The sequence below is a fragment of the Varanus komodoensis genome, unplaced genomic scaffold (genome assembly GCF_004798865.1).
Source record: "Varanus komodoensis strain SLA01 unplaced genomic scaffold, ASM479886v1 scaffold12, whole genome shotgun sequence".
NCBI classification, from domain to species: Eukaryota; Metazoa; Chordata; class Lepidosauria; order Squamata; family Varanidae; genus Varanus; species Varanus komodoensis.
Window position 1 is genome coordinate 13,770,775 of NW_025335349.1, and position 18,577 is coordinate 13,789,351.

General features: G+C 39.3%; 1 protein-coding gene across 1 annotated transcript in view; it reads left to right on the forward strand.

The window, feature by feature from the left end:
- Positions 1-18,577, forward strand: part of VPS13B (vacuolar protein sorting 13 homolog B) — a gene marked incomplete at its 5' end in the record, with an annotated part of 380,746 nt that overhangs the window by 345,564 nt on the left and 16,605 nt on the right. The window contains 6 exons of the mRNA XM_044421459.1: positions 2,154-2,281; positions 2,589-2,788; positions 10,725-10,840; positions 11,914-12,737; positions 16,753-16,929; positions 17,774-17,944. Of these exons, the coding sequence (XP_044277394.1) occupies positions 2,154-2,281; positions 2,589-2,788; positions 10,725-10,840; positions 11,914-12,737; positions 16,753-16,929; positions 17,774-17,944 (1,616 nt within the window). The remainder of the gene's footprint in view (positions 1-2,153; positions 2,282-2,588; positions 2,789-10,724; positions 10,841-11,913; positions 12,738-16,752; positions 16,930-17,773; positions 17,945-18,577) is intronic.

The following is an 18,577-nucleotide window of genomic DNA, read 5'->3' on the forward strand; positions in this document are numbered from 1 at the left end:
ACAACTTTAAAAAGCTTGTGGAATAGTAATCTAGATACTCAATAGCACAGTGATGTAAATAATCCTGTCAGCAGATATCCTTATTGATATATATTTACATTTGTTCTATGTGTTCTCATAGAATCATAGAGTTGGAAGGGGCCTTGAAGGCCATCGGGTATAACCCGCTACTGTTGTAGGATGCCAGTTGACACTATTCCACTTAGATGGCCATCCAATTTCTTTTTCTCAATGTCTCTAGTGTGGGAGAACCCACAACTTCTCTAGGCAACTGTTTCCACTGTCACATTGCTCTGACAGGGAACCTGAATCTGAGTTGTCACAACTTGAATTGATTATTCCATGTCTTACACTTTGGTATCAACAAGAAGAGATCTTGACCTTCCTCTTTGTGACAGCCTTTGAAGTACTTATGGAAGGATATCATGTCCCCCCTTAGTCTTTTCTTCTCAAGGCTGAACATGGCCAATTCTCTCAGTCTCTCCTCACAGGGCAGTGTTTCCAAACCCTGGATCATTAGAAAGGGTTTCATTTTTTTCTGCATCTTTCTTAAATCTTGGTGCCCAGAACTCCATATTCCAGATGAGATCTGACTGAGAAGTATAGAGGAACTACTACTTCTTGTGATTTTGAAGTAATGCTTATATTAATGCATCCCAAAATTACATTTGCCTTTTTTTGCAGTTGCATCACATCGTTGGCTCATATTTAGCCTGTTGTCCACAATTACTCCCAAGGTTTTTTTTCTTTTTCACTTCTTTTGAGCCACGTATCCCCCATCTTGCATCGATTTGTTTCGTTTTTCCTAGGTGGAGGACGTGGCACTTGTCTCTATTGCACCTCATTCTGTTGCTTTCTGCCCAGTGTTGAAGTTTATCAAAATCACCCTAGATCTTCATTCTGTCTCCTAGGTTGTTCGCTATTCCACCCAGTTTTGTATCATCTGCAAATCTGATTATCTTTCCTTGTACTTCCTCATCTAAATCATTAATAAAGATGTTGAAGAGCACTGGGTCCTGAAGCACCCCACTAGTTACCTCCATCCAGTTTGAGAAGGTGCCATTGATGAGCACTCTTTGTGTCCAATTTAGCAGCCTATTTTGGATCCACCTCATAGTTTTTGTATCTAGTTCACTTTTTGCTGATTTGCTTATCAGAACATCATGGGCACTATGTCGACAACTTTGCTAAAGTCAAGGTATATTATGTCCACAGTGTTCCCTCTGTCCATTTGGGAAGTTAATCAGTCAAAAAATGAGATTAAATTAGTCTGACAGGATTTATTTTTGATAAATCCATGTTGGCTTCTATTACTGCATTTTCTTCAAGTTGTTTGTAGACTAATTTTTAAATAATTTACTCCAGAATTTACTCCAGTTTGATGTCAGAACAACTGGGTTGTAGTTCCTAGGTTCATCTTTTTTCCCTTTTGAAAATAGGGACAATGTTAGCCCTTCTCTGGTCGTCTGACACTTCTGTTTTCCAAGAATTATTGAAGGTAATAGCGAGTGGTTCTGCATATTTCTCTGCTGGCTCTTTTATGACTCTAGGATCAGGTTCATCAGGCCCTAGACATTGAATGTGTTTATTTCATCTAGGTATTCCTTCATCATTTGTCTGTCAATCTTGGCCTGCCATCTCTCACTTTCAGCTTGTACTTCCTCTTGGTTGTAGAATTTCTTGTTGGAGAAGACTGAGGCAAAGTAGGAATTGAGTGCCTCTGCCTTTGCCTTTTCTGTTTCTGATTCATTGGATTTATTTTGTGCCAACAAAGTGTTAGGTGCAGTATATTTCTTTTAAGCATGTGCATTAATTTACTATTCAAGAAAACTCCTGCATAGAATGGCTTCTCTATTAAAATCTATAAATACTAAGGCAACTACTATGTAGCCTTTTGTACATAAATATTTTCATATGAAGCCTGACCTTATGACAATTGTTCCCTTCTTTTGCTTTTCTTTCTAAGCTTCTCATTGATAGCTGTATGCTCTTTAAAAAATATCAAAATGTTAGTTATTCATGGAATCCTCATTTTAAGAGAGAGGAACTTTTCCAAACTACCTTTCCATAACACTTTATTAGATTGATGATGTTCACAATAAGATGGAATTGGTTTAAGGAGGGGACTAATATTATTATTGTGTTCACATTAGGGCTATAGCACTGACTTATCAAGAACATCTTGGGGTTACATACTTAACTCTGTCTGAAGATCCTAGTCCTCGTATAATTATCCACAACAGGTGTCCTGTCTCATTGCTTGTAAAAGAAAACATCAAAGGTATGTAATTTATACTGCTACAGCATAATGTTGAAGCCTTTGAATACTTTCTTTCTCCTCTTAAACTCTTCATTTCAGCAATTTCATTTAAAATTAACATATTTAAGTCAAGGAGAAGTTTGTGTGGGTGGGCATGTGAAAAAGAGGTCTGCAAAATAAACACAAATGTAATCATTGTATGTGCTGATAATCTATCGAGCAGAGCTTGTTAGAGGTTAGCTTGTGTGTGTATACTGGGATAATGTGGAACCGTGCCATAAGTACATCTTTCTTTAAAGAGTCTGTTTTACTTGTTGTTGAATTCCAGACACACCAAAGTTTGATGTTTACTGCAAGCATGTTCCAGCTGAATGTTCAGTACACCATGAGCTTTATCATCAAGTCTCCAACTATCCAGATTGCAAAACGAAAGATCTTGTACCCAACATCGTTTTGAAAGTTGTATCATCAGAGGAATTAACAAATGAATGGAGTGATTTTGTGGACATTAATAACCAAGGCACACAGGTTAGTGTTTTGATTTCTCCCCCCCATTCAAATTATAGCATTACTTATTATGAAACATGATGGCTAAAAGCTGATATGAGCATAGAGGGAAACACATACTTAATGCCTACATCCTAAACACAAGATTAATTACAAGTAAATGTGTTTTAGAATTCAAGTTCACACATGAGCTATGTTTCATTAAGTGGGAACTTTTCATGTTAAATCCCCACTGAAATAATCAAAATATGCAAATTATATATGTGAGCTTCTATTTTGACTGTCTTTCAAGGCCAATGTGTTTAAGCAGATTTACAAGTTTGATTGCCTTGACTTTAGAGTCTTGAAAGTAATCTGTACTTACAGCATACTTTGTTTTTTTGGATGGGATAAAATGGTATAACAATCTGACATTGTATTATTGCTTATTAAAGGCATCATGAATATACATGTAGATTTTCAGAGTGACAGAAGCAGAAAGAGAGAATTAAAATCCCTGTCCCATGGCGCAGGGTTGATAGACGGGAAACAAAAGGAAAGGGAGGAGAAAGCTAACATACAAGAAGGTTGGAGGATTGGACAGAAAATTGTAGCAAGGGATATATTTAAACAAATGTTGTAGCTTTCAAACCTGAAGAGAAAGACATAATAAAGTAAGTTCTGCCTTTGGATAGAGAATAATTGCTTAACAGAACTTTGAGTATGGAGTTGCCACCAAACCAAAGACTTCATGTCACTTTCCTCCGCAACACCTTGTAAGCATGACTAGTCACACTTGATTTTAGATACTTGAAAGTAATTTGCCAATGAGCAATGGCATGATGTCTTCACACATTTTCCTTTTTTATACATTTTGAAGAGGAAGAAGTGCAAGGTAGTTGCATTTGTAATCTGCTGTTTTCAGTCACAGCCCTACTGTAAGTTTATCTAGGTTCACCCCAATTATGTGTGTATTTTGTACAACAGAGGTGGGCAAATTGTGGCCTTCCAGACATTTTGGGCTACAGCTGCCTGTGGTGAGGGATGACAGGAGTGGCAGACCAAAGCAAAGTGAGGGCCACAAGTGTCTCCCCATTCCCCCACCATAGAACACTTTTTCTGGTGTAGTAGTTGTTATGAGCTTCAATTTTATCTTGTGTTGCTTTTGTTTTCATGAGTGTGTGCTGAAGTTTAAAGACTCCTTGGCTGTATTGGTTAAATACTTACCTAGCAAATGGATCTCTGCAACTTGAATGTTGACATAGCGTAAGATTTAGAAAGTAAGCATTTTCTCAGAATTATAGCATTAATCAGACTATGGAAGTTTGTGGATGTTGTTCTGGCACAGAATGCTCACAGCTCTGAGCTCACAAACTCATGGACCATTTTCTCTTTTAGAGAATTAACAGGTCTTTAATTTGAGCTAAGTACTCTTTCTTCCTTTTGTAAGAAAGCTCTATATGTATTTACTGAAATTCACATCTGCCATCCACTATCAGAGTCAGCTTTGGCTCAGGTTCCAAAGTTATTTGATTGAAGTGTTCAGAAACAGGCAGGAGTTGCAAGGGCAAAAAAGCACTTTCCACAATGCAAGATTAAAAGGATCCCTGGTGAAAAGGAATGCCTAGACATGTAAAGAAACCAAATAGAAATACTTCCTCTCCTGTGTTTATTTGACCTGTAGAATTAATTGCCATTAGGAAATCTTCAAAGATATAATTTAGCAAGATACTATTACATGTATCAGAGCAGTGCTATGGCTGCTAATGACATTTGTAATCCAAGATAAGGGTAGTCCAGAAACAAAATATAATTCATCCAACTTTTCATAACATGGTTGACTTTGGAAAGTGTCTTTCTCTTCACTTTCTCTATTCTAGGGTTATTTGCCTGACTAAGCAAATATGCATGCATCACCAGTAGGAAAATAGATACAATACCATATGTTTTAGAGCCATCAATTTGGATGGCTGTAAAAGGGGCTGGACAAGTTCCTGGAGGATAAACCTAAGGGTATCATTGGCTATTGTTCCTGATGACTTTAAGCTACCGCCAGTATCGGGGGCAGTACGCCTGTATAGACCAGTTGCCAGTGAATATGGGCTGGAGGGTGCTGTTGCAGTCATGTTCTGCTTGTGGGTTTCCCGTGAGCAGCTGTTGCACCAGGGTGTGAACAGAATGCTGGGCTAAGTGGGCCCTTTGTCTGATGCACCATGGCCCTGCTTATGTTCTTAAGTGAGTTAAGCATGTGGCATGATGATGCAATTAGAGTAAATAACACAACTCTGCTCTTAAGTCAATTAATTGCTAAGTTACCCTGTCAGGCAGTATGTATATAAGTAACATTTCTACTGTCAAACTATGAGCTAAAATGTGGATCTGAGTAATAACTTTAAAATTGAACGATGATTTTTAGTGGACTGGACAAATTCTTCTGCAGCAGAGTGCATGTTAGAAACATATGAACTAAACTGCTATTCTATGAGATTTATTCAGAATATAACCACATTGGCTATGATCCAGAAGACTACACCTACATTTTGGGAAATATTTATTTAAGTTTTGCCTATTTATCAACTTTTCTTCAGCCAGATATATCTGATTGTTATATAAATACAAAACAATAAAACTGCCAACATTTTAAAAAAAAAACTACACAGAGCAGCAGTAAATTGCTGGGGCGGTGCCCAGCACCACCTTCTAAAATCAGTCATTGAAACAAGAATAGTATCACTGCAACACACTTCCCATCCAAGACAATAGGTTCTGAAGGAGATAGTAGTCAATGGTAGCAAATGAGATACAAGACAATCAACAGGGACACATTCCCAAGTTCGTTCTTTCTGGTAAAGGTTGATGTACCAAACTTTTGCCAGAAACCACATAGACATGAATCTAGATCAGGCTGTAAGCACCCTCTAGATGTTTGTTTGTTTGTTTGTTTGTTTAAAACTGACTATAGTTCCTATAAGACCAAAAGTCATGCTGCCTTGGACATATGGATATTGTCATTCAAATATCTGGGGTGCATACCGGGTTGCCTTCTCAAAAATCTGAAATTGAACCAGATGCAAAACATGTAATGGAGGAGGAAGTGGTGATGGTAGGAAAACCATCTTTTTACTGTCTCTGTTGGGATTCCTCCATGCTTTGGTACTACATCTGTGGTAGACTGGATCAGGCCTGGAAAAATGTGGCACTATTGTGGATTGTAGTTGTGCAAATATAATAAGTAGCCATCAGTTACAGCTTGTACATAATTTCTGAGAGAAAACAATGCTTTTCTTGCCACTTTGCACTTGGTCCTATTCTATTAGCTGCTCAGACTTCCCATGGCATTCAACAAGTATTTCTTGATTTGTTCAGAGTTTGCACACTTCCTCTTCTAGGCCTCCATGTTTATTCAGTGTTATCTGAGATTGAATGCTTATGAATTCCAGCAGCTGAGTACATTGGAAACATGGGTGTGCTTTTCAAGTACAGGAATGACAGGGATAAGGTTAATCTTCAAAAATAAAAAAAAAACCCAAAAAACAAAAAACTACCACAGCTAATTTTACTTTTCATTTGTGATGATCCAACATAGAATCATAGAACAGTAGAGTTGGAAGGGTCCAGAAGACCATTGGGTCCAACTCCCTGCTATTGCAGGATGCTAAGTAACACCATTCTATTTAGAAGACTGTCCAAAGACTTTTTGAATGTCTCCAGCAAGGGAGAACCCATAACTTCCTCAGGTAATAGTTTCCATTGTGGTACTACTCTGAGAGTGAGGAAATTCTTCCTGGTATCTAATCGAAATCTGGTTTCTTTTAACTTAAGTTCATTATTCTGTGTTCTGCACTCTGAAATGAATGATAAGAGATCTTGTCCTTCCTCTCTGTGGCAGCCTTTGAGGTACTTGTATAGTGCTATCATCTCTCCCCTCAGTCTTCTCTTCTTGAGGCTGAACATGCCCATTTCTCCCAATCTTTCCTCATAGGGCTTTGCTTCCACTCCCTGAATCATCCTTGCTGCCCTCCTCTGTACCCTTTCTAGCTTTTCGGCATCTTTTTAAAACTTGGGTGCTCAGAACTGGACACAGTACTCCAGGTGAGGTCTGACTAGTGCTGAGTATAGTGAAACTAGTACTTCACATGTTTTGGAAGTGATGCTTCTTTTAATGCAGCACAAAATAGCATTTGCTCTTTTTGCAACTGCGTCACACTGTTGGCTCATATTTAGCTTGTGATCTACAACCCCAAGATCCTTCTCATTTGCAGTATTGTTGAGCCAAGTGTTCCCTATCTTGTAGCAGTGCATTTGGTTTCTTGTTCCTAAGTGAAGTATTTGGCATTTGTTGCTATTGAATTTCATTCTGTTGCTCTCTGCCCAGCGTTCTAACCTACCAAGATCACTCTGTATCTTATCTCTGTCTTCCAGGGTATTTGCTATTTCACCCAACTTTGTGTCATCTGCAGATTTAATTATCTTTCCTTGTATTTCCTCATATAAGTCATTAATAAAAATGTTGAAGAGTGCTGCTTCCAGGACAGAAGGCTGCAGCACCTCACCTATCACCACTCCCCAGTTTGAGAATGTGCCATTGATGAGTCCAATTTTGCAACCAATTGTGGAGCCACCTAACGGCTGCACAATCTAGCCTGCCTTTTGCTTGTTTGTAAGCTGAAGAGCCAGCGTTGCCCAAAGACATTTTCATGGTCATGTGACTAGCATGACTAAACATTGAAGTACATGGAATGCTGTTACCTCTCCACAGAACTGGTACCTTTTTATCTACTTGCATTTGCATGCTTTCAAATTGCTAGGTAAACGAGCTGGGACAAAGCAGTGGGCGTTCATCCCATCCCATGGATTTGTACTGCCAACCTTCCAGTCAACAGCCCAGCAGCTCAATGGTTTAATGCACTGCACCACTTGCGTCCTAAAAAGTAATACGTAACACTGAAATTATGATTATATGGTCCAAATATCACAAAATTGTTGCAACCATAATCACAAAGTTGGCATTGATTCCACATACTCTTGGCACCAGATGTGTGATGAATATTAATTGCATGGGATTTTTTTCCTTCAGAAATACCCAGCAAGAAGGGCTCCCCTGTTGTAGTCCCATCTTGCATTTGGACCATACACCTGCAATTTGCATGGGGAAGAGAGTCTCACTGAAGCAAGTAGAAGCTTTTTCCACATTAAAATTGCAGCTGTGGAGCAATCTGGATCAGCACTGCACAGAGGTTAAAGGGCCCTTACTCCTCATGCTAGGTTCCCAATCTGGATTGCCTTTCCTCCACTGTCTGTTTCTGAATGGAAAAAAAATCCTCCATGCTGGGTAAACATAAGATAAATGTCACATGTCGTTTGGCTCTCATTGAAGGCTTTTACTATATTGACTTACGATCATTGCTCCATTCAACTGTTGGATTTTCATTGTAGATCTTCAGTTTCAGTAAGTGACCTTGCTCAGCCTGTGTATTCAACCTGCAGTTGTATAGCTGTATAACATCCGCTCTACATGCTGCTGTTTGGTTTCTGATTCCATAAAAAACAAATGTTGCACTTTGATTATGGAAAAAGTAAACCATGCTACAGCTATAACAACATAGCAAGTTGTTAGTTTTGTTAACTTAAAACCAAGAACAATCCTTGAAACTACATCTTGCAAACTACTGTGTGTCACATAATGATTTTCTACTGACTTTCCAACAGTCAGGCCATGAGTACTTTCTGTGTGGGTTTTAATGTGAGATTCAGAGTTCGCCTTGAAACTCACAAAGAGGTTTTCCATGAATGAAATACTCCCCTCTGAAGTCTTTGGATCAAGTACTGGTGTCTACAAAAAGTAGTTTCAACATTGCACATTTACTAATGTTTTTCTTATTCCTTTCCTTGTTCCTCCACCCTCAGCCCCATTACTTTATCTTATTTCTCAACTATAATGCTGGAAAGAATGAAAAATAGTTCTTCCTTTAGTGTTGCCTGTATATAAGTTTCTGAGGAAATTAAAATTTTCTAAGTTTTAATCATGAAAGCCCCTCGAGATACGCTATGTACTTTCTTTCCAAAGCAGCATCAACAGCCATAATAATTCCATAGAGAAATTCATTTACAAATATGCTTCTGTCTAAACTGTGGTATCTTCAATTATTTTATTGTCACTCAGTTAAAAGAAACTGATGCCACTGCATTTAGCAAATCACAGAACAGAGAGAAATCCTGGATACTAAGTTTGAATAATAGAAGCCTATGAAGTTTAATACTAATAAAGGAAGAAATTATGTATACATTTCTGCAAATACCTTTGGAAGGAAGTTAGTATATAAGAAGAATTTGCCACACAAATACATTGCCCAGTTTATCCAGGAAAAGGGACAAAATATCTTATTTAGGGGACAGCTATGATTTCTTCTATTTTAAAAGATGGTTCCTGAGACTTCTTGTTTGCAGAAGATGTTCCTTCAGGAATCTTCCTTTCTGACATTTCTTTTAGGGTTTTTTTTTCTCTCTCTCTCCCCCTGCTTTTCCAGCAGTTTAGATCTGAGCCTAAATTTGAGTGCCTAACAGTCTGAACCAACCTTTACTTTGCCTCTCTAGGATTGGATAACAGGAATAATGCCACAGAGAGTGGTATGGTGTCAGAAACTGGACCCTGGTCCAGATCTGCAGGGTCTCTGTAATTGTAGTGGGCATAGAGCTAAGGGTGTGTATTCATAACAAGCATGTCACAGCTTTGTGAGTCACCAAACACAACAGGGTTTCTCCTGCTTCTCTGATCCAAGGTAGCTCCTCACTAGAGTTACTCAGCAATTCTAGGGCTGTATGAGAATTACATTCTTGTTTGCAAATCCTGTAAACATGTCCCATTTATGGTCCCAAATGTAAACATTAGTAGAGGTGTACTTCTTTGGAAATATTCATAATTGCCCAAGCTTCAGTTTATATTCAAAAGTAATGTATGCACTTCTCCCTTAGTACATTTTTGTGCTTTGGCCTATGAGAAGTGCATGTTTGTATTGCACACTTAGAAAAATGATCCTTTTTTGTGTTCAGAAATGTGCACTTTTCCTATTTAGAAAAAAGAGAGATGCTCACATTCAGGAGGAAGAACAGGGTGAATTGAACATCAAGGCAGAAAATCGGGAACCTTGAATATTATGTTCTCCTATCAGTATAAAGTCCACATGTGAGCAAATGAGCCAATTCAGTTTCCTTGGAAAGGCATTTGTGAATTAGCCTCTGTGTAGAAAAAGGAAAAAAGGAAAAATAATCAAATCAGAAATAATCAAATCCTTTTTTGTTTGTTTTGGGTGAGGAAGACTGTTTCATACACATGACTTTTAAAGGCTTCAGACAAGCTACATGCTGTAGTATTAGTCTTATTAATAAATTTCATTTTTGTATGCTAGGTTGAATAAGAATACAAATTGAATTATGTGGCTAGACACACAAAAACTTTACCTCAACAAGTTTTGATTATAATCCTATATAATGATTAGTCAATTTGCCTAGAGTTCCATTGTTCACTTTGTACAAGCAATAAGAGACTTTCATCTCTCTTGCCTATTCTACTGATGTAGGTTCTGTCTGTTCCTGGGCCAGAATCCAAGCCTGGTATTGAAAGACTGCAGGGTTTGAGGGGAGTGGAGAATGTATAGGTTGCCCTTTGTGCAGTAGTACACACATACTGCAAGCCATTTGCATTGTCAGTCTCAGAGAAAGAGTTGCTGGAGTGAATTGCCATAAACCTGTACTAGCATGTGTAAGGAGGGAAGGCAAATGGCAAGAAACATTAAGGCAAAAATGGTTTATACCAGGTGCTCCTTGAGCATCTAGTTCTGGTGACTTTCAGAGAAACCAGGTTCTGCATAGTCTCTAGTATTCCTCATGAGTAAGTGCTTTTGGTTCAGAGAGTATTAACAATATTGGCTCAAGGTATGGTGATTTCTTATAGATGTCTAAGTACAACTTCTTCCCCCAGATTGTGTTCTTAACTGGCTTTGGCTATGTTTATGTGGATATTGCTCATCAGTGTGGGACAATAATGATCACTTTGGCACCTGAAGGAAGACCAGGACACCAAGACATTTTGAACAGGTATATAAAAATGACTTGAAGGCATACAAAGAAACTTGTCCTCTGTAGCTGTTTAGCCCTCTAGGTGTGAAGTGACTTATTAAATCTAGCATAACTGTTGTTTTGTCTAGTGTCACCGTGTATGTGTGGCGTATGTTTAGACCACATGTTAATGTTTTGTATATCATAGTAAAACATGACAATCTAACATCTGAGGTCATGTCACTCTCAGATAAACATGAAATTCCTGGTACAATAAACAAGGCTCAGGGAGGACTTAAACGTTTAAAGTTTATTTGCCCAGATTGGCAGCCCTTGCTTACACAGAACTCCCATTGAGGGCCGTGAGAGTTCTCACTCATAATGAAGGGCAGGAGAATGGTCCTGTGGAAACTATGTAGTTGATCATCTTTATTGCACTTCCCTATGCCCTAAAATTGCAAATTCTTCATTGCAAACTCCAGTCCAATTGAATCATAACTCTCTATAACTGTCAAAATGCTTGGCTTCTAGTGGTGAATCATGCAGCAGAATGTGTCAGTGCAGATTTTAAAAATATGCCCTACAATTAAGTATGAATTCCCATGAAATTACTGATTATCAGTGCTTAATAGCCTACTTTTTGGTTAAGCTTGGCCGAGAACAGTGGCTGCTATAAAACAAGCAACCCCATCATAAGTTTAACATAGTTGTGGTGATTTAACAGGGGAATATATTGTTTCCATAATGTGGAGTTAATGATCCATAAAAGAAGCACTCCATATTGTCTCCTGAAAAGAGCCAATGTAACATCTGACAACACGTGAGAACATTTTCTATTATCTGCTTTAGCATCATGCTGTATTGCAAATGCTATATGACTGAGAACTACTGTATGTAAAGTGTCAACAGGAAAGCAAAAATGTTTGAACCTCATTTTATGTTAAACAGGCAGAGAAGGTGTGACCTGCCCAGACTAGCAATAATATATCTCTGTATATGCTGACCATAGGTATTTGGATCCCCAAATCTACCTCATATTAACACACTTGTGTTTGATTTAATTTCCATTTGAAATCAGAAGAATCTTGTTGCTGTTCTTTTCTCCCATCCAGAACTCAAGAGCAGAGCCTCACACTTAAAATGTTCATTAGTCAGCTGAGCCTAACTGTGTATGATGACATAACAAACCCGAAAATATCATCTGAGCTTCTACAGTTCACAGCGGACCACATTTACCTTCACATGATTCCAGTTGCCAGCTGCCTTCGACCTCTATCTCACGAATTTCATGGAGAAGTCACCAGTGACCTTCAGCAGTTTTATACTCTCCAGGTCTATTGTGGAGACTTGCAGTTGGACAATCAACTTTACAACAAATCCAACTTTCATTTTCCAGTCTTGCTATGCCAGGGAGAGAAAAATGAAACCATACAGTGGACCAAAGGGCACAACCTTATGGTATCCAATAAAGATCTGGAAGAATATAATGAAAACTCCTTCATTAAGCTCTGCCTCACTTTGTCAGAAGAGCAGAATTTGCTGTTTCATGTGAATGACCTCAGCTTTGAAATGAAGCCAGCCAGGTTATATGTGGAAGACACATTTGTTTATTACATTAAGACTTTATTTGAGACCTACCTGCCAGATGGAAAAGCCATTTACCATCCCACAAACGGCTCAGCTCTTAGCCAGATACTGCCTGAACATGTTAGGCAGCATGCAAATGCTTTAGTCAATCCAGTGAAATTGAGGAAGTTAGCAATCCAACCAGTTAGTCTCCTGGTCAGCATCCATGCCTCGTTGAAGCTATATATAGCTTCAGATCACACTCCTCTTTCTTTCTCTGTATTTGAACGTGGACCCATTTTCACAACCGCCAGGCAGCTCATTCATGCATTGGCCATGCATTATGCTGCAGGAGCATTATTCAGAGCAGGTATGTTTGCTTTTTATAATCCTGTTGTATCTTTTGAGTTCAAGTATCCAGGTGTTTGGCACCTATGATCATATTACTGAAAGTTGGCAATTAAAGTTACACTGAGGATGACCAGCAAACTCATATCTGCACTATATGACAGTGATAAATGACACTTTGCATTAAGGAAGCCAAGAAGATCTTGGTCATTCTTACATATCAAAGAAGTTGGGTGAACCCTTATCCCCTAAGCCAGTAGTGAGCTTAATCTGGCTTTTCATTTTTGTTTCTTTCAAAAGTTACTAATGCCAATCTGATGCTTCATTTTAATTGCTGTGCAGTTACACAGTGACTATGTGTCTAAAGAAATGAATACTGTCTTCAGCAATGTGTTCTTTATGGAGGAGGTGAATGAAATGACACTTAAAGGAGCATGAACATGAAGTAGTAGAGAGCAGCAGTTGGCCTGTTGTAGGAGAAACACAAAGCTTGAGAGAAACAGCACTGTATTCTGTTTTTCTTCTTGCTGTCCCAGCCAGCCTGCAGAACTCAGAATTCAAAACTAATCCCTATCATGGACTCACAAAAGGAATTTCTTTCATGAAATTATTCAATCTGTCTCTATACATTTGAAGCATATTATGCCATTGAACACTGTTTTCTTGTTCAATCTCCCTTTGGCTGCCGTTTATGATTAGCAATCTGTCTTTCTTCACAGAATCCTCATGCTAGACTGGCACGCAGATGTTTATTGTCCTTTGATCTGAGAAGTGTGTTTGTTTTACTGATTCTTTCCCATACAAGATCAATAGTGAGCAAACAGTCTATTAGATTAATGGATACCTCGTCTCACTTCCATACATGTGCATTCATAAAGTGACTCCATCCCTGCTATACCTTTGCCTACATAAGAACATGTACATTGCAGTTGGTAGGGAGGCTGCCTTTGATCATCACAACCAAAGCATTACTGCTTTTGTTGAAACTTGATTATTATCTTCCTTTATACCAATTGCTGCTGTGTCCTCTACTATTCCAACTCCTTTATGCCTATCTCTGTCACTTTAAGTAGCTAGGAAGAGAACATTTTATTGTGTGTCATGTATAATTAAGAAAGCCCATGCTGTCCAGAACCCATGTGAATGTCATTATGGCAGATCTAGATAGTCCTATTTGTCGTGATAGTGTTCTTTGAACATGCCTGAACCTCATTGTGTAGCCATGCAGAGACTTCAGTCCATGCAGAACCCCATTGTGACATATAGACTTGTGGACAAGCACAAACTGGGAGGAGTCCTAACTCAGTGGCAACACACATGTCTTGCCCGCAAAAGAATCCAGAGTGGGAAGGACCTCTGTTTGAAACACTGAAAAGTGTTTACCAGCCAGCTTCTGATGTTGCTGTTTGTTCATTCAGTTGTGCCATCCATAAGCATAGCAGTCCTCATAGCAGTTCTCTCACTCACATATGAGAATGGAACACAGGCCAGCTCAATAATCAATAAAGAGATCAACATTTTTGTAGCACCAGTGAAGCATGCGATCTGGAAGGATCCCTTACAGTAGCTTTCTCCAACCTGGTGCCCTGCAGATATTTTGGATCGTGACTTCAGCATTCCTGACTTTGGATATGCTGACTGCAGCTGGTTAGAGTTGAAATTCAAAACATATGGAGGGCACCAAACTGGGGAAGCTGGCTTTATGGCTTTCCCTGACATTACAGGCAGCCCTCTTAGAATGCTGCCAACACCCATTCTGGACCTTTATGGTATGACTTCTCTTCAAATAGTGTGCACAGTTCTAGTCACTACACCTCAAAAGTCATATTGTAAACTTGGAAAAGTTGCAAAAAGAGAGAACCAAAATGATCAAGGGGTGAAGTGAGTCTCCTGTGTGGAAGGCTTACAATACCTGAGACTGTTATGGTTAGAAAAAAGATGAATATAGCGGAACATAGATATGTACAAAATTGGTGTAGAGAAAGTGCATGGGAATATTATTTTCCCTCTCTTGTAATATTAGAATGCAAGGAGATCCCATGAAACTGGATGATGGGAAATTTAGAACTGCTAAAAGGAAATACTTGTTCAAACCACGCTAGTCTAACTATAGAATTTGCTATTGCAATATGTACTGACAGCCACCAACTGGGGTGGCCTCAAAATTTTATCAGTGGCTGCTAGTCATGGTGGCTATCAATTAGCTCCAGTAATGGAGGCAGTGTGCAGCCGTATATATAGCTGTTGTTGGGGAACGTGAGCAGGAAGATGCCATTGCACTTACGTCATGCTTCTGGTCTTCCCATGGGCTGGCTGGCCACTGCATGGAGGGAGTACCAGATTAGGTGGGCCTTTGGTCTGATCTAGCACTGCTCTTCATAAGTTATTGAGGTAGGAAATGTGGCATGTGAAGGCAATAGAAAATGTTCTACCCTAAGATGATCTTACAGGAGTTCTCTCTTCTAGGTGAATGACACTTTTATAAATGATTTTAATTCAGTTTAGACTCACTGCAGAGTTTCAGAGAAAGACACACTGTTTCATATACCAGGAGCCAAAAAGGACAGATGAAAAACAGAGCAGTTTAGTTTCATGACCTTTAGCTGCAGAATTCAAGGATCAGTTTCTGACAAAGTGGTCTCTAGCCCATTAAAGTTTATGTTTTGATATTTAAAAAAAAATCTTTTTAAGGTGCCACAAGACTCTCTTTTGTGTCTTTTTCTAAACGTTAGTTTTTATGTTCTGTTCAATGAAGCAGCTCCCTGTATTGAGCACTTTAATGTAGAAATTATTTTTACCTGTAAGCTTGCAGATCAGGTGGTGTATGAAATTAATTCTGCAAGCTGTCCTGAGGCTGCTGCAAAGCATGGCATATAAATGTTTAAATTAAATTAAATTAATTATCCGTATAACCTTGACTTATCCCTGCATTAATAATTATATATTCTCCTCACATAATGATTTGCAGAATACACCACTGAGTGAAAATTGCTGATGTGAGAAGTTACTTACCTGTTGTGTTCCCATTATAATCAACACCTCAATTGACCACTAGGGGCATGCACAACCCAGCAGGTGTAACCCACTCTGGCCACCATAATATAAGCTATGCTCCCTGGAGTAGGACTGTAGCCTTCCTGATGCCATTCTGTTGGCTGCTGCAAACAACTGTTGTGTCCTTACAGTCCCTTTTAATTCTGTGTTGACCTCTAATCCAGCAGTGAAGCACGGCTTGTAGCAAAGGGCAGTCTGCTTGGACATCAGGCTATCTGCCAGCAACTGCAATTTTATGTAGGAAACTAAATCCTAGGAATCTTCCACCCTCAATCCCCTTGAGGGGAACACATAAGGGATCCTCCCTTTGAGTAACTTAATCAGCATGCAAATGCCATTTCTGTTTACACAACTGTGCTGAGCAAAAAGCCATTTATCTGACTATAACTAGGCTCTACACGAAAGTGATCAGCACAGAGCTGTTGGGGTGGATTAAAATAATTCCTTACGCACTTGTCAAAAATCTGCATCCCCTTTCCCAACACCCCATCAAGCAGCTGACCTTCACACTCCCACAAGGCTGTACACTGTATCACTGTAAACTAGCTGTCATGATTCTTTCGCTGTGAGGACGTGAAATAACAAAGTTGCTTTGCAAAATGTAAAGCCTCCTAAGCAAAATAACCCTCTGCTCCTATTACTTCAAGTCATTTGAATGCAGCATCCATCTCTCCACACGCAGTTTTAGCAGAAATACGGGAGGCTCATGGAAGGAAGTCATTTTAAAGCTATTTGTGTTTTTGCCAAAGGGATTTCTTTGATTTAGAAAGCATGAAAGATTGCCATTGCTGAATCCGTAGTGGATGAGCTATTTCCCGTGTTTTTCTCAAAGGAAGTTCATGATGTGATAAATTTTAGTGTAAAAATGGGATGAGGGGAGGGAGAGAATAGAGGGCTTTTTCTAACTTAAAAAAACAAAACAAAAATGCTGTTTCTGTGATTTTAGTAACCATCAACTCTTTCTCCCTCATCTGTTCATGCAGGGTGGGTTGTTGGCTCTCTGGAAATTCTTGGCAGCCCGGCCAGTTTGGTAAGAAGCATAGGAAGTGGGATAGCTGACTTCTTCAGACTTCCATATGAAGGGCTGACCCGGGGTCCTGGAGCCTTTGTTAGTGGAGTTTCCAGAGGAACTACATCATTTGTAAAGCACATTTCCAAAGGTAGATATCTCGGTCCACTCCTTTTCCTGCGGCCTTATTGCCAAGGAATCTTACAGAAAAGCACTAAGGCTTTTAGGTGGATATGCTGTTCTCAGCTTGGTTCTGTCTAGTTGAGTCTGAATGAATTGCTGGGCAGGTAACAAACCTCAACTACCTTCTGTGTTTTTTAAACAGATTGTTTCATTAACAACAACATCCTAGACACGTTTGTGATGTAAGCTTTCCTGCATGACCACTTTGTCATGCTGTAACTGAATGGAGATTTAGGAACTTAAGTACTACTGCTGGACCTCAGAAATCCACCACCACATTGCCTCATGATATGTAAACTTTAAAAGAAAGAAAGAAGAACTGTTGTTTAGTGTTGCTGAACATGTTTTTGAGACAAGCACACATACATCTGGATTTTCCTGGGCTAGGGCACAGACATAGTGCCATCTTGTGGCCTCAAAGCCCAGCTGCAGAATACAGCTGCTTCGAAGTATGGAGAAGGCTACTGCACTGCACGCAGCTTAGAGCAATGCAGACAGGATTTTCTGATCTGCAGTCACCCTGCAGACATGATATTAATGTCTGGCAATTATTGCAATTGCATTAATTTAGCAATTGCTAATGAGAGATTTGGCTGGGGACAGTTGCAGCAGGCTGCATAAGAAAGAAGGCTTGAACGGCTATGTAAAAGCTGCACAGTACACCAGTGAAATTAATTCTTAAAACAGAGTTTGTTTCATGGGCCTTGATCATCCAGGCAAAATTGTATGCCATTTGTTTGCCAATGAAGGAGCTTGATCACACAAATTGTAAGCCAAATGTTAATTTCCTGTTCTAACCTGTATGCATTTAGGTACACTAACATCCATAACCAACTTGGCAACAAGCCTTGCAAGAAATATGGATAGGCTGTCACTGGATGAAGAGCATTATAACAGACAAGAAGAATGGAGGAGGCAACTTCCTGAGAATCTGGGAGAAGGCTTGCGACAAGGCCTCTCTCGACTGGGCATCAGCCTCCTAGGTAAGAGATACTTGATCTTATTTTATTTTATTCTTTAAAACTTATATTCCACTAGATTGGCCCAAGGGCCCTTTAAGCAGATTACAGTCAAATAGAAACATGTCATAACAATAACAATAAAGGCAGGTGGTTAAAAATAATATCAAAAGACAAACAAAACAGTACACAGCTGAGGGCAATTAATTTGGAACTGTGTAAATTAAAACAACAAACTAGTTAAAATTATCCAGATAAAATCAAGTATTAAAATGCTAAGAGAATAGAGTTGTTTTTGCCTGGCACCAAAAAGAGGGTAACGCTGGCATCAGGCGAACTGATTCAGGAGGCTGTTCCACAGGTGGGGCACAACTACTGAGAAGGCCCCTTTTCTGTTAGCCATTCTCCTTACCACCTTGGAGGATGGCTCTTTCAGAAGGGCTTCTGAACCTGATCTTAAGGGCTAGGTAGGTACTAAAAGGAGCAGGTGGTCCTTCAGGTGTCTTGGTTCCAAGCCATTTAGGGCTTTATATGTGGAAACAAGCACCTTAAATTGGGCCCAGAGCTCAACTGGTAACCAATGAAGGTGATACAGTATTGGAGTCATATGGGTACATGGTCCAAGCAGTTGCGCTGCACTGTTCTGTACCAGTGGGA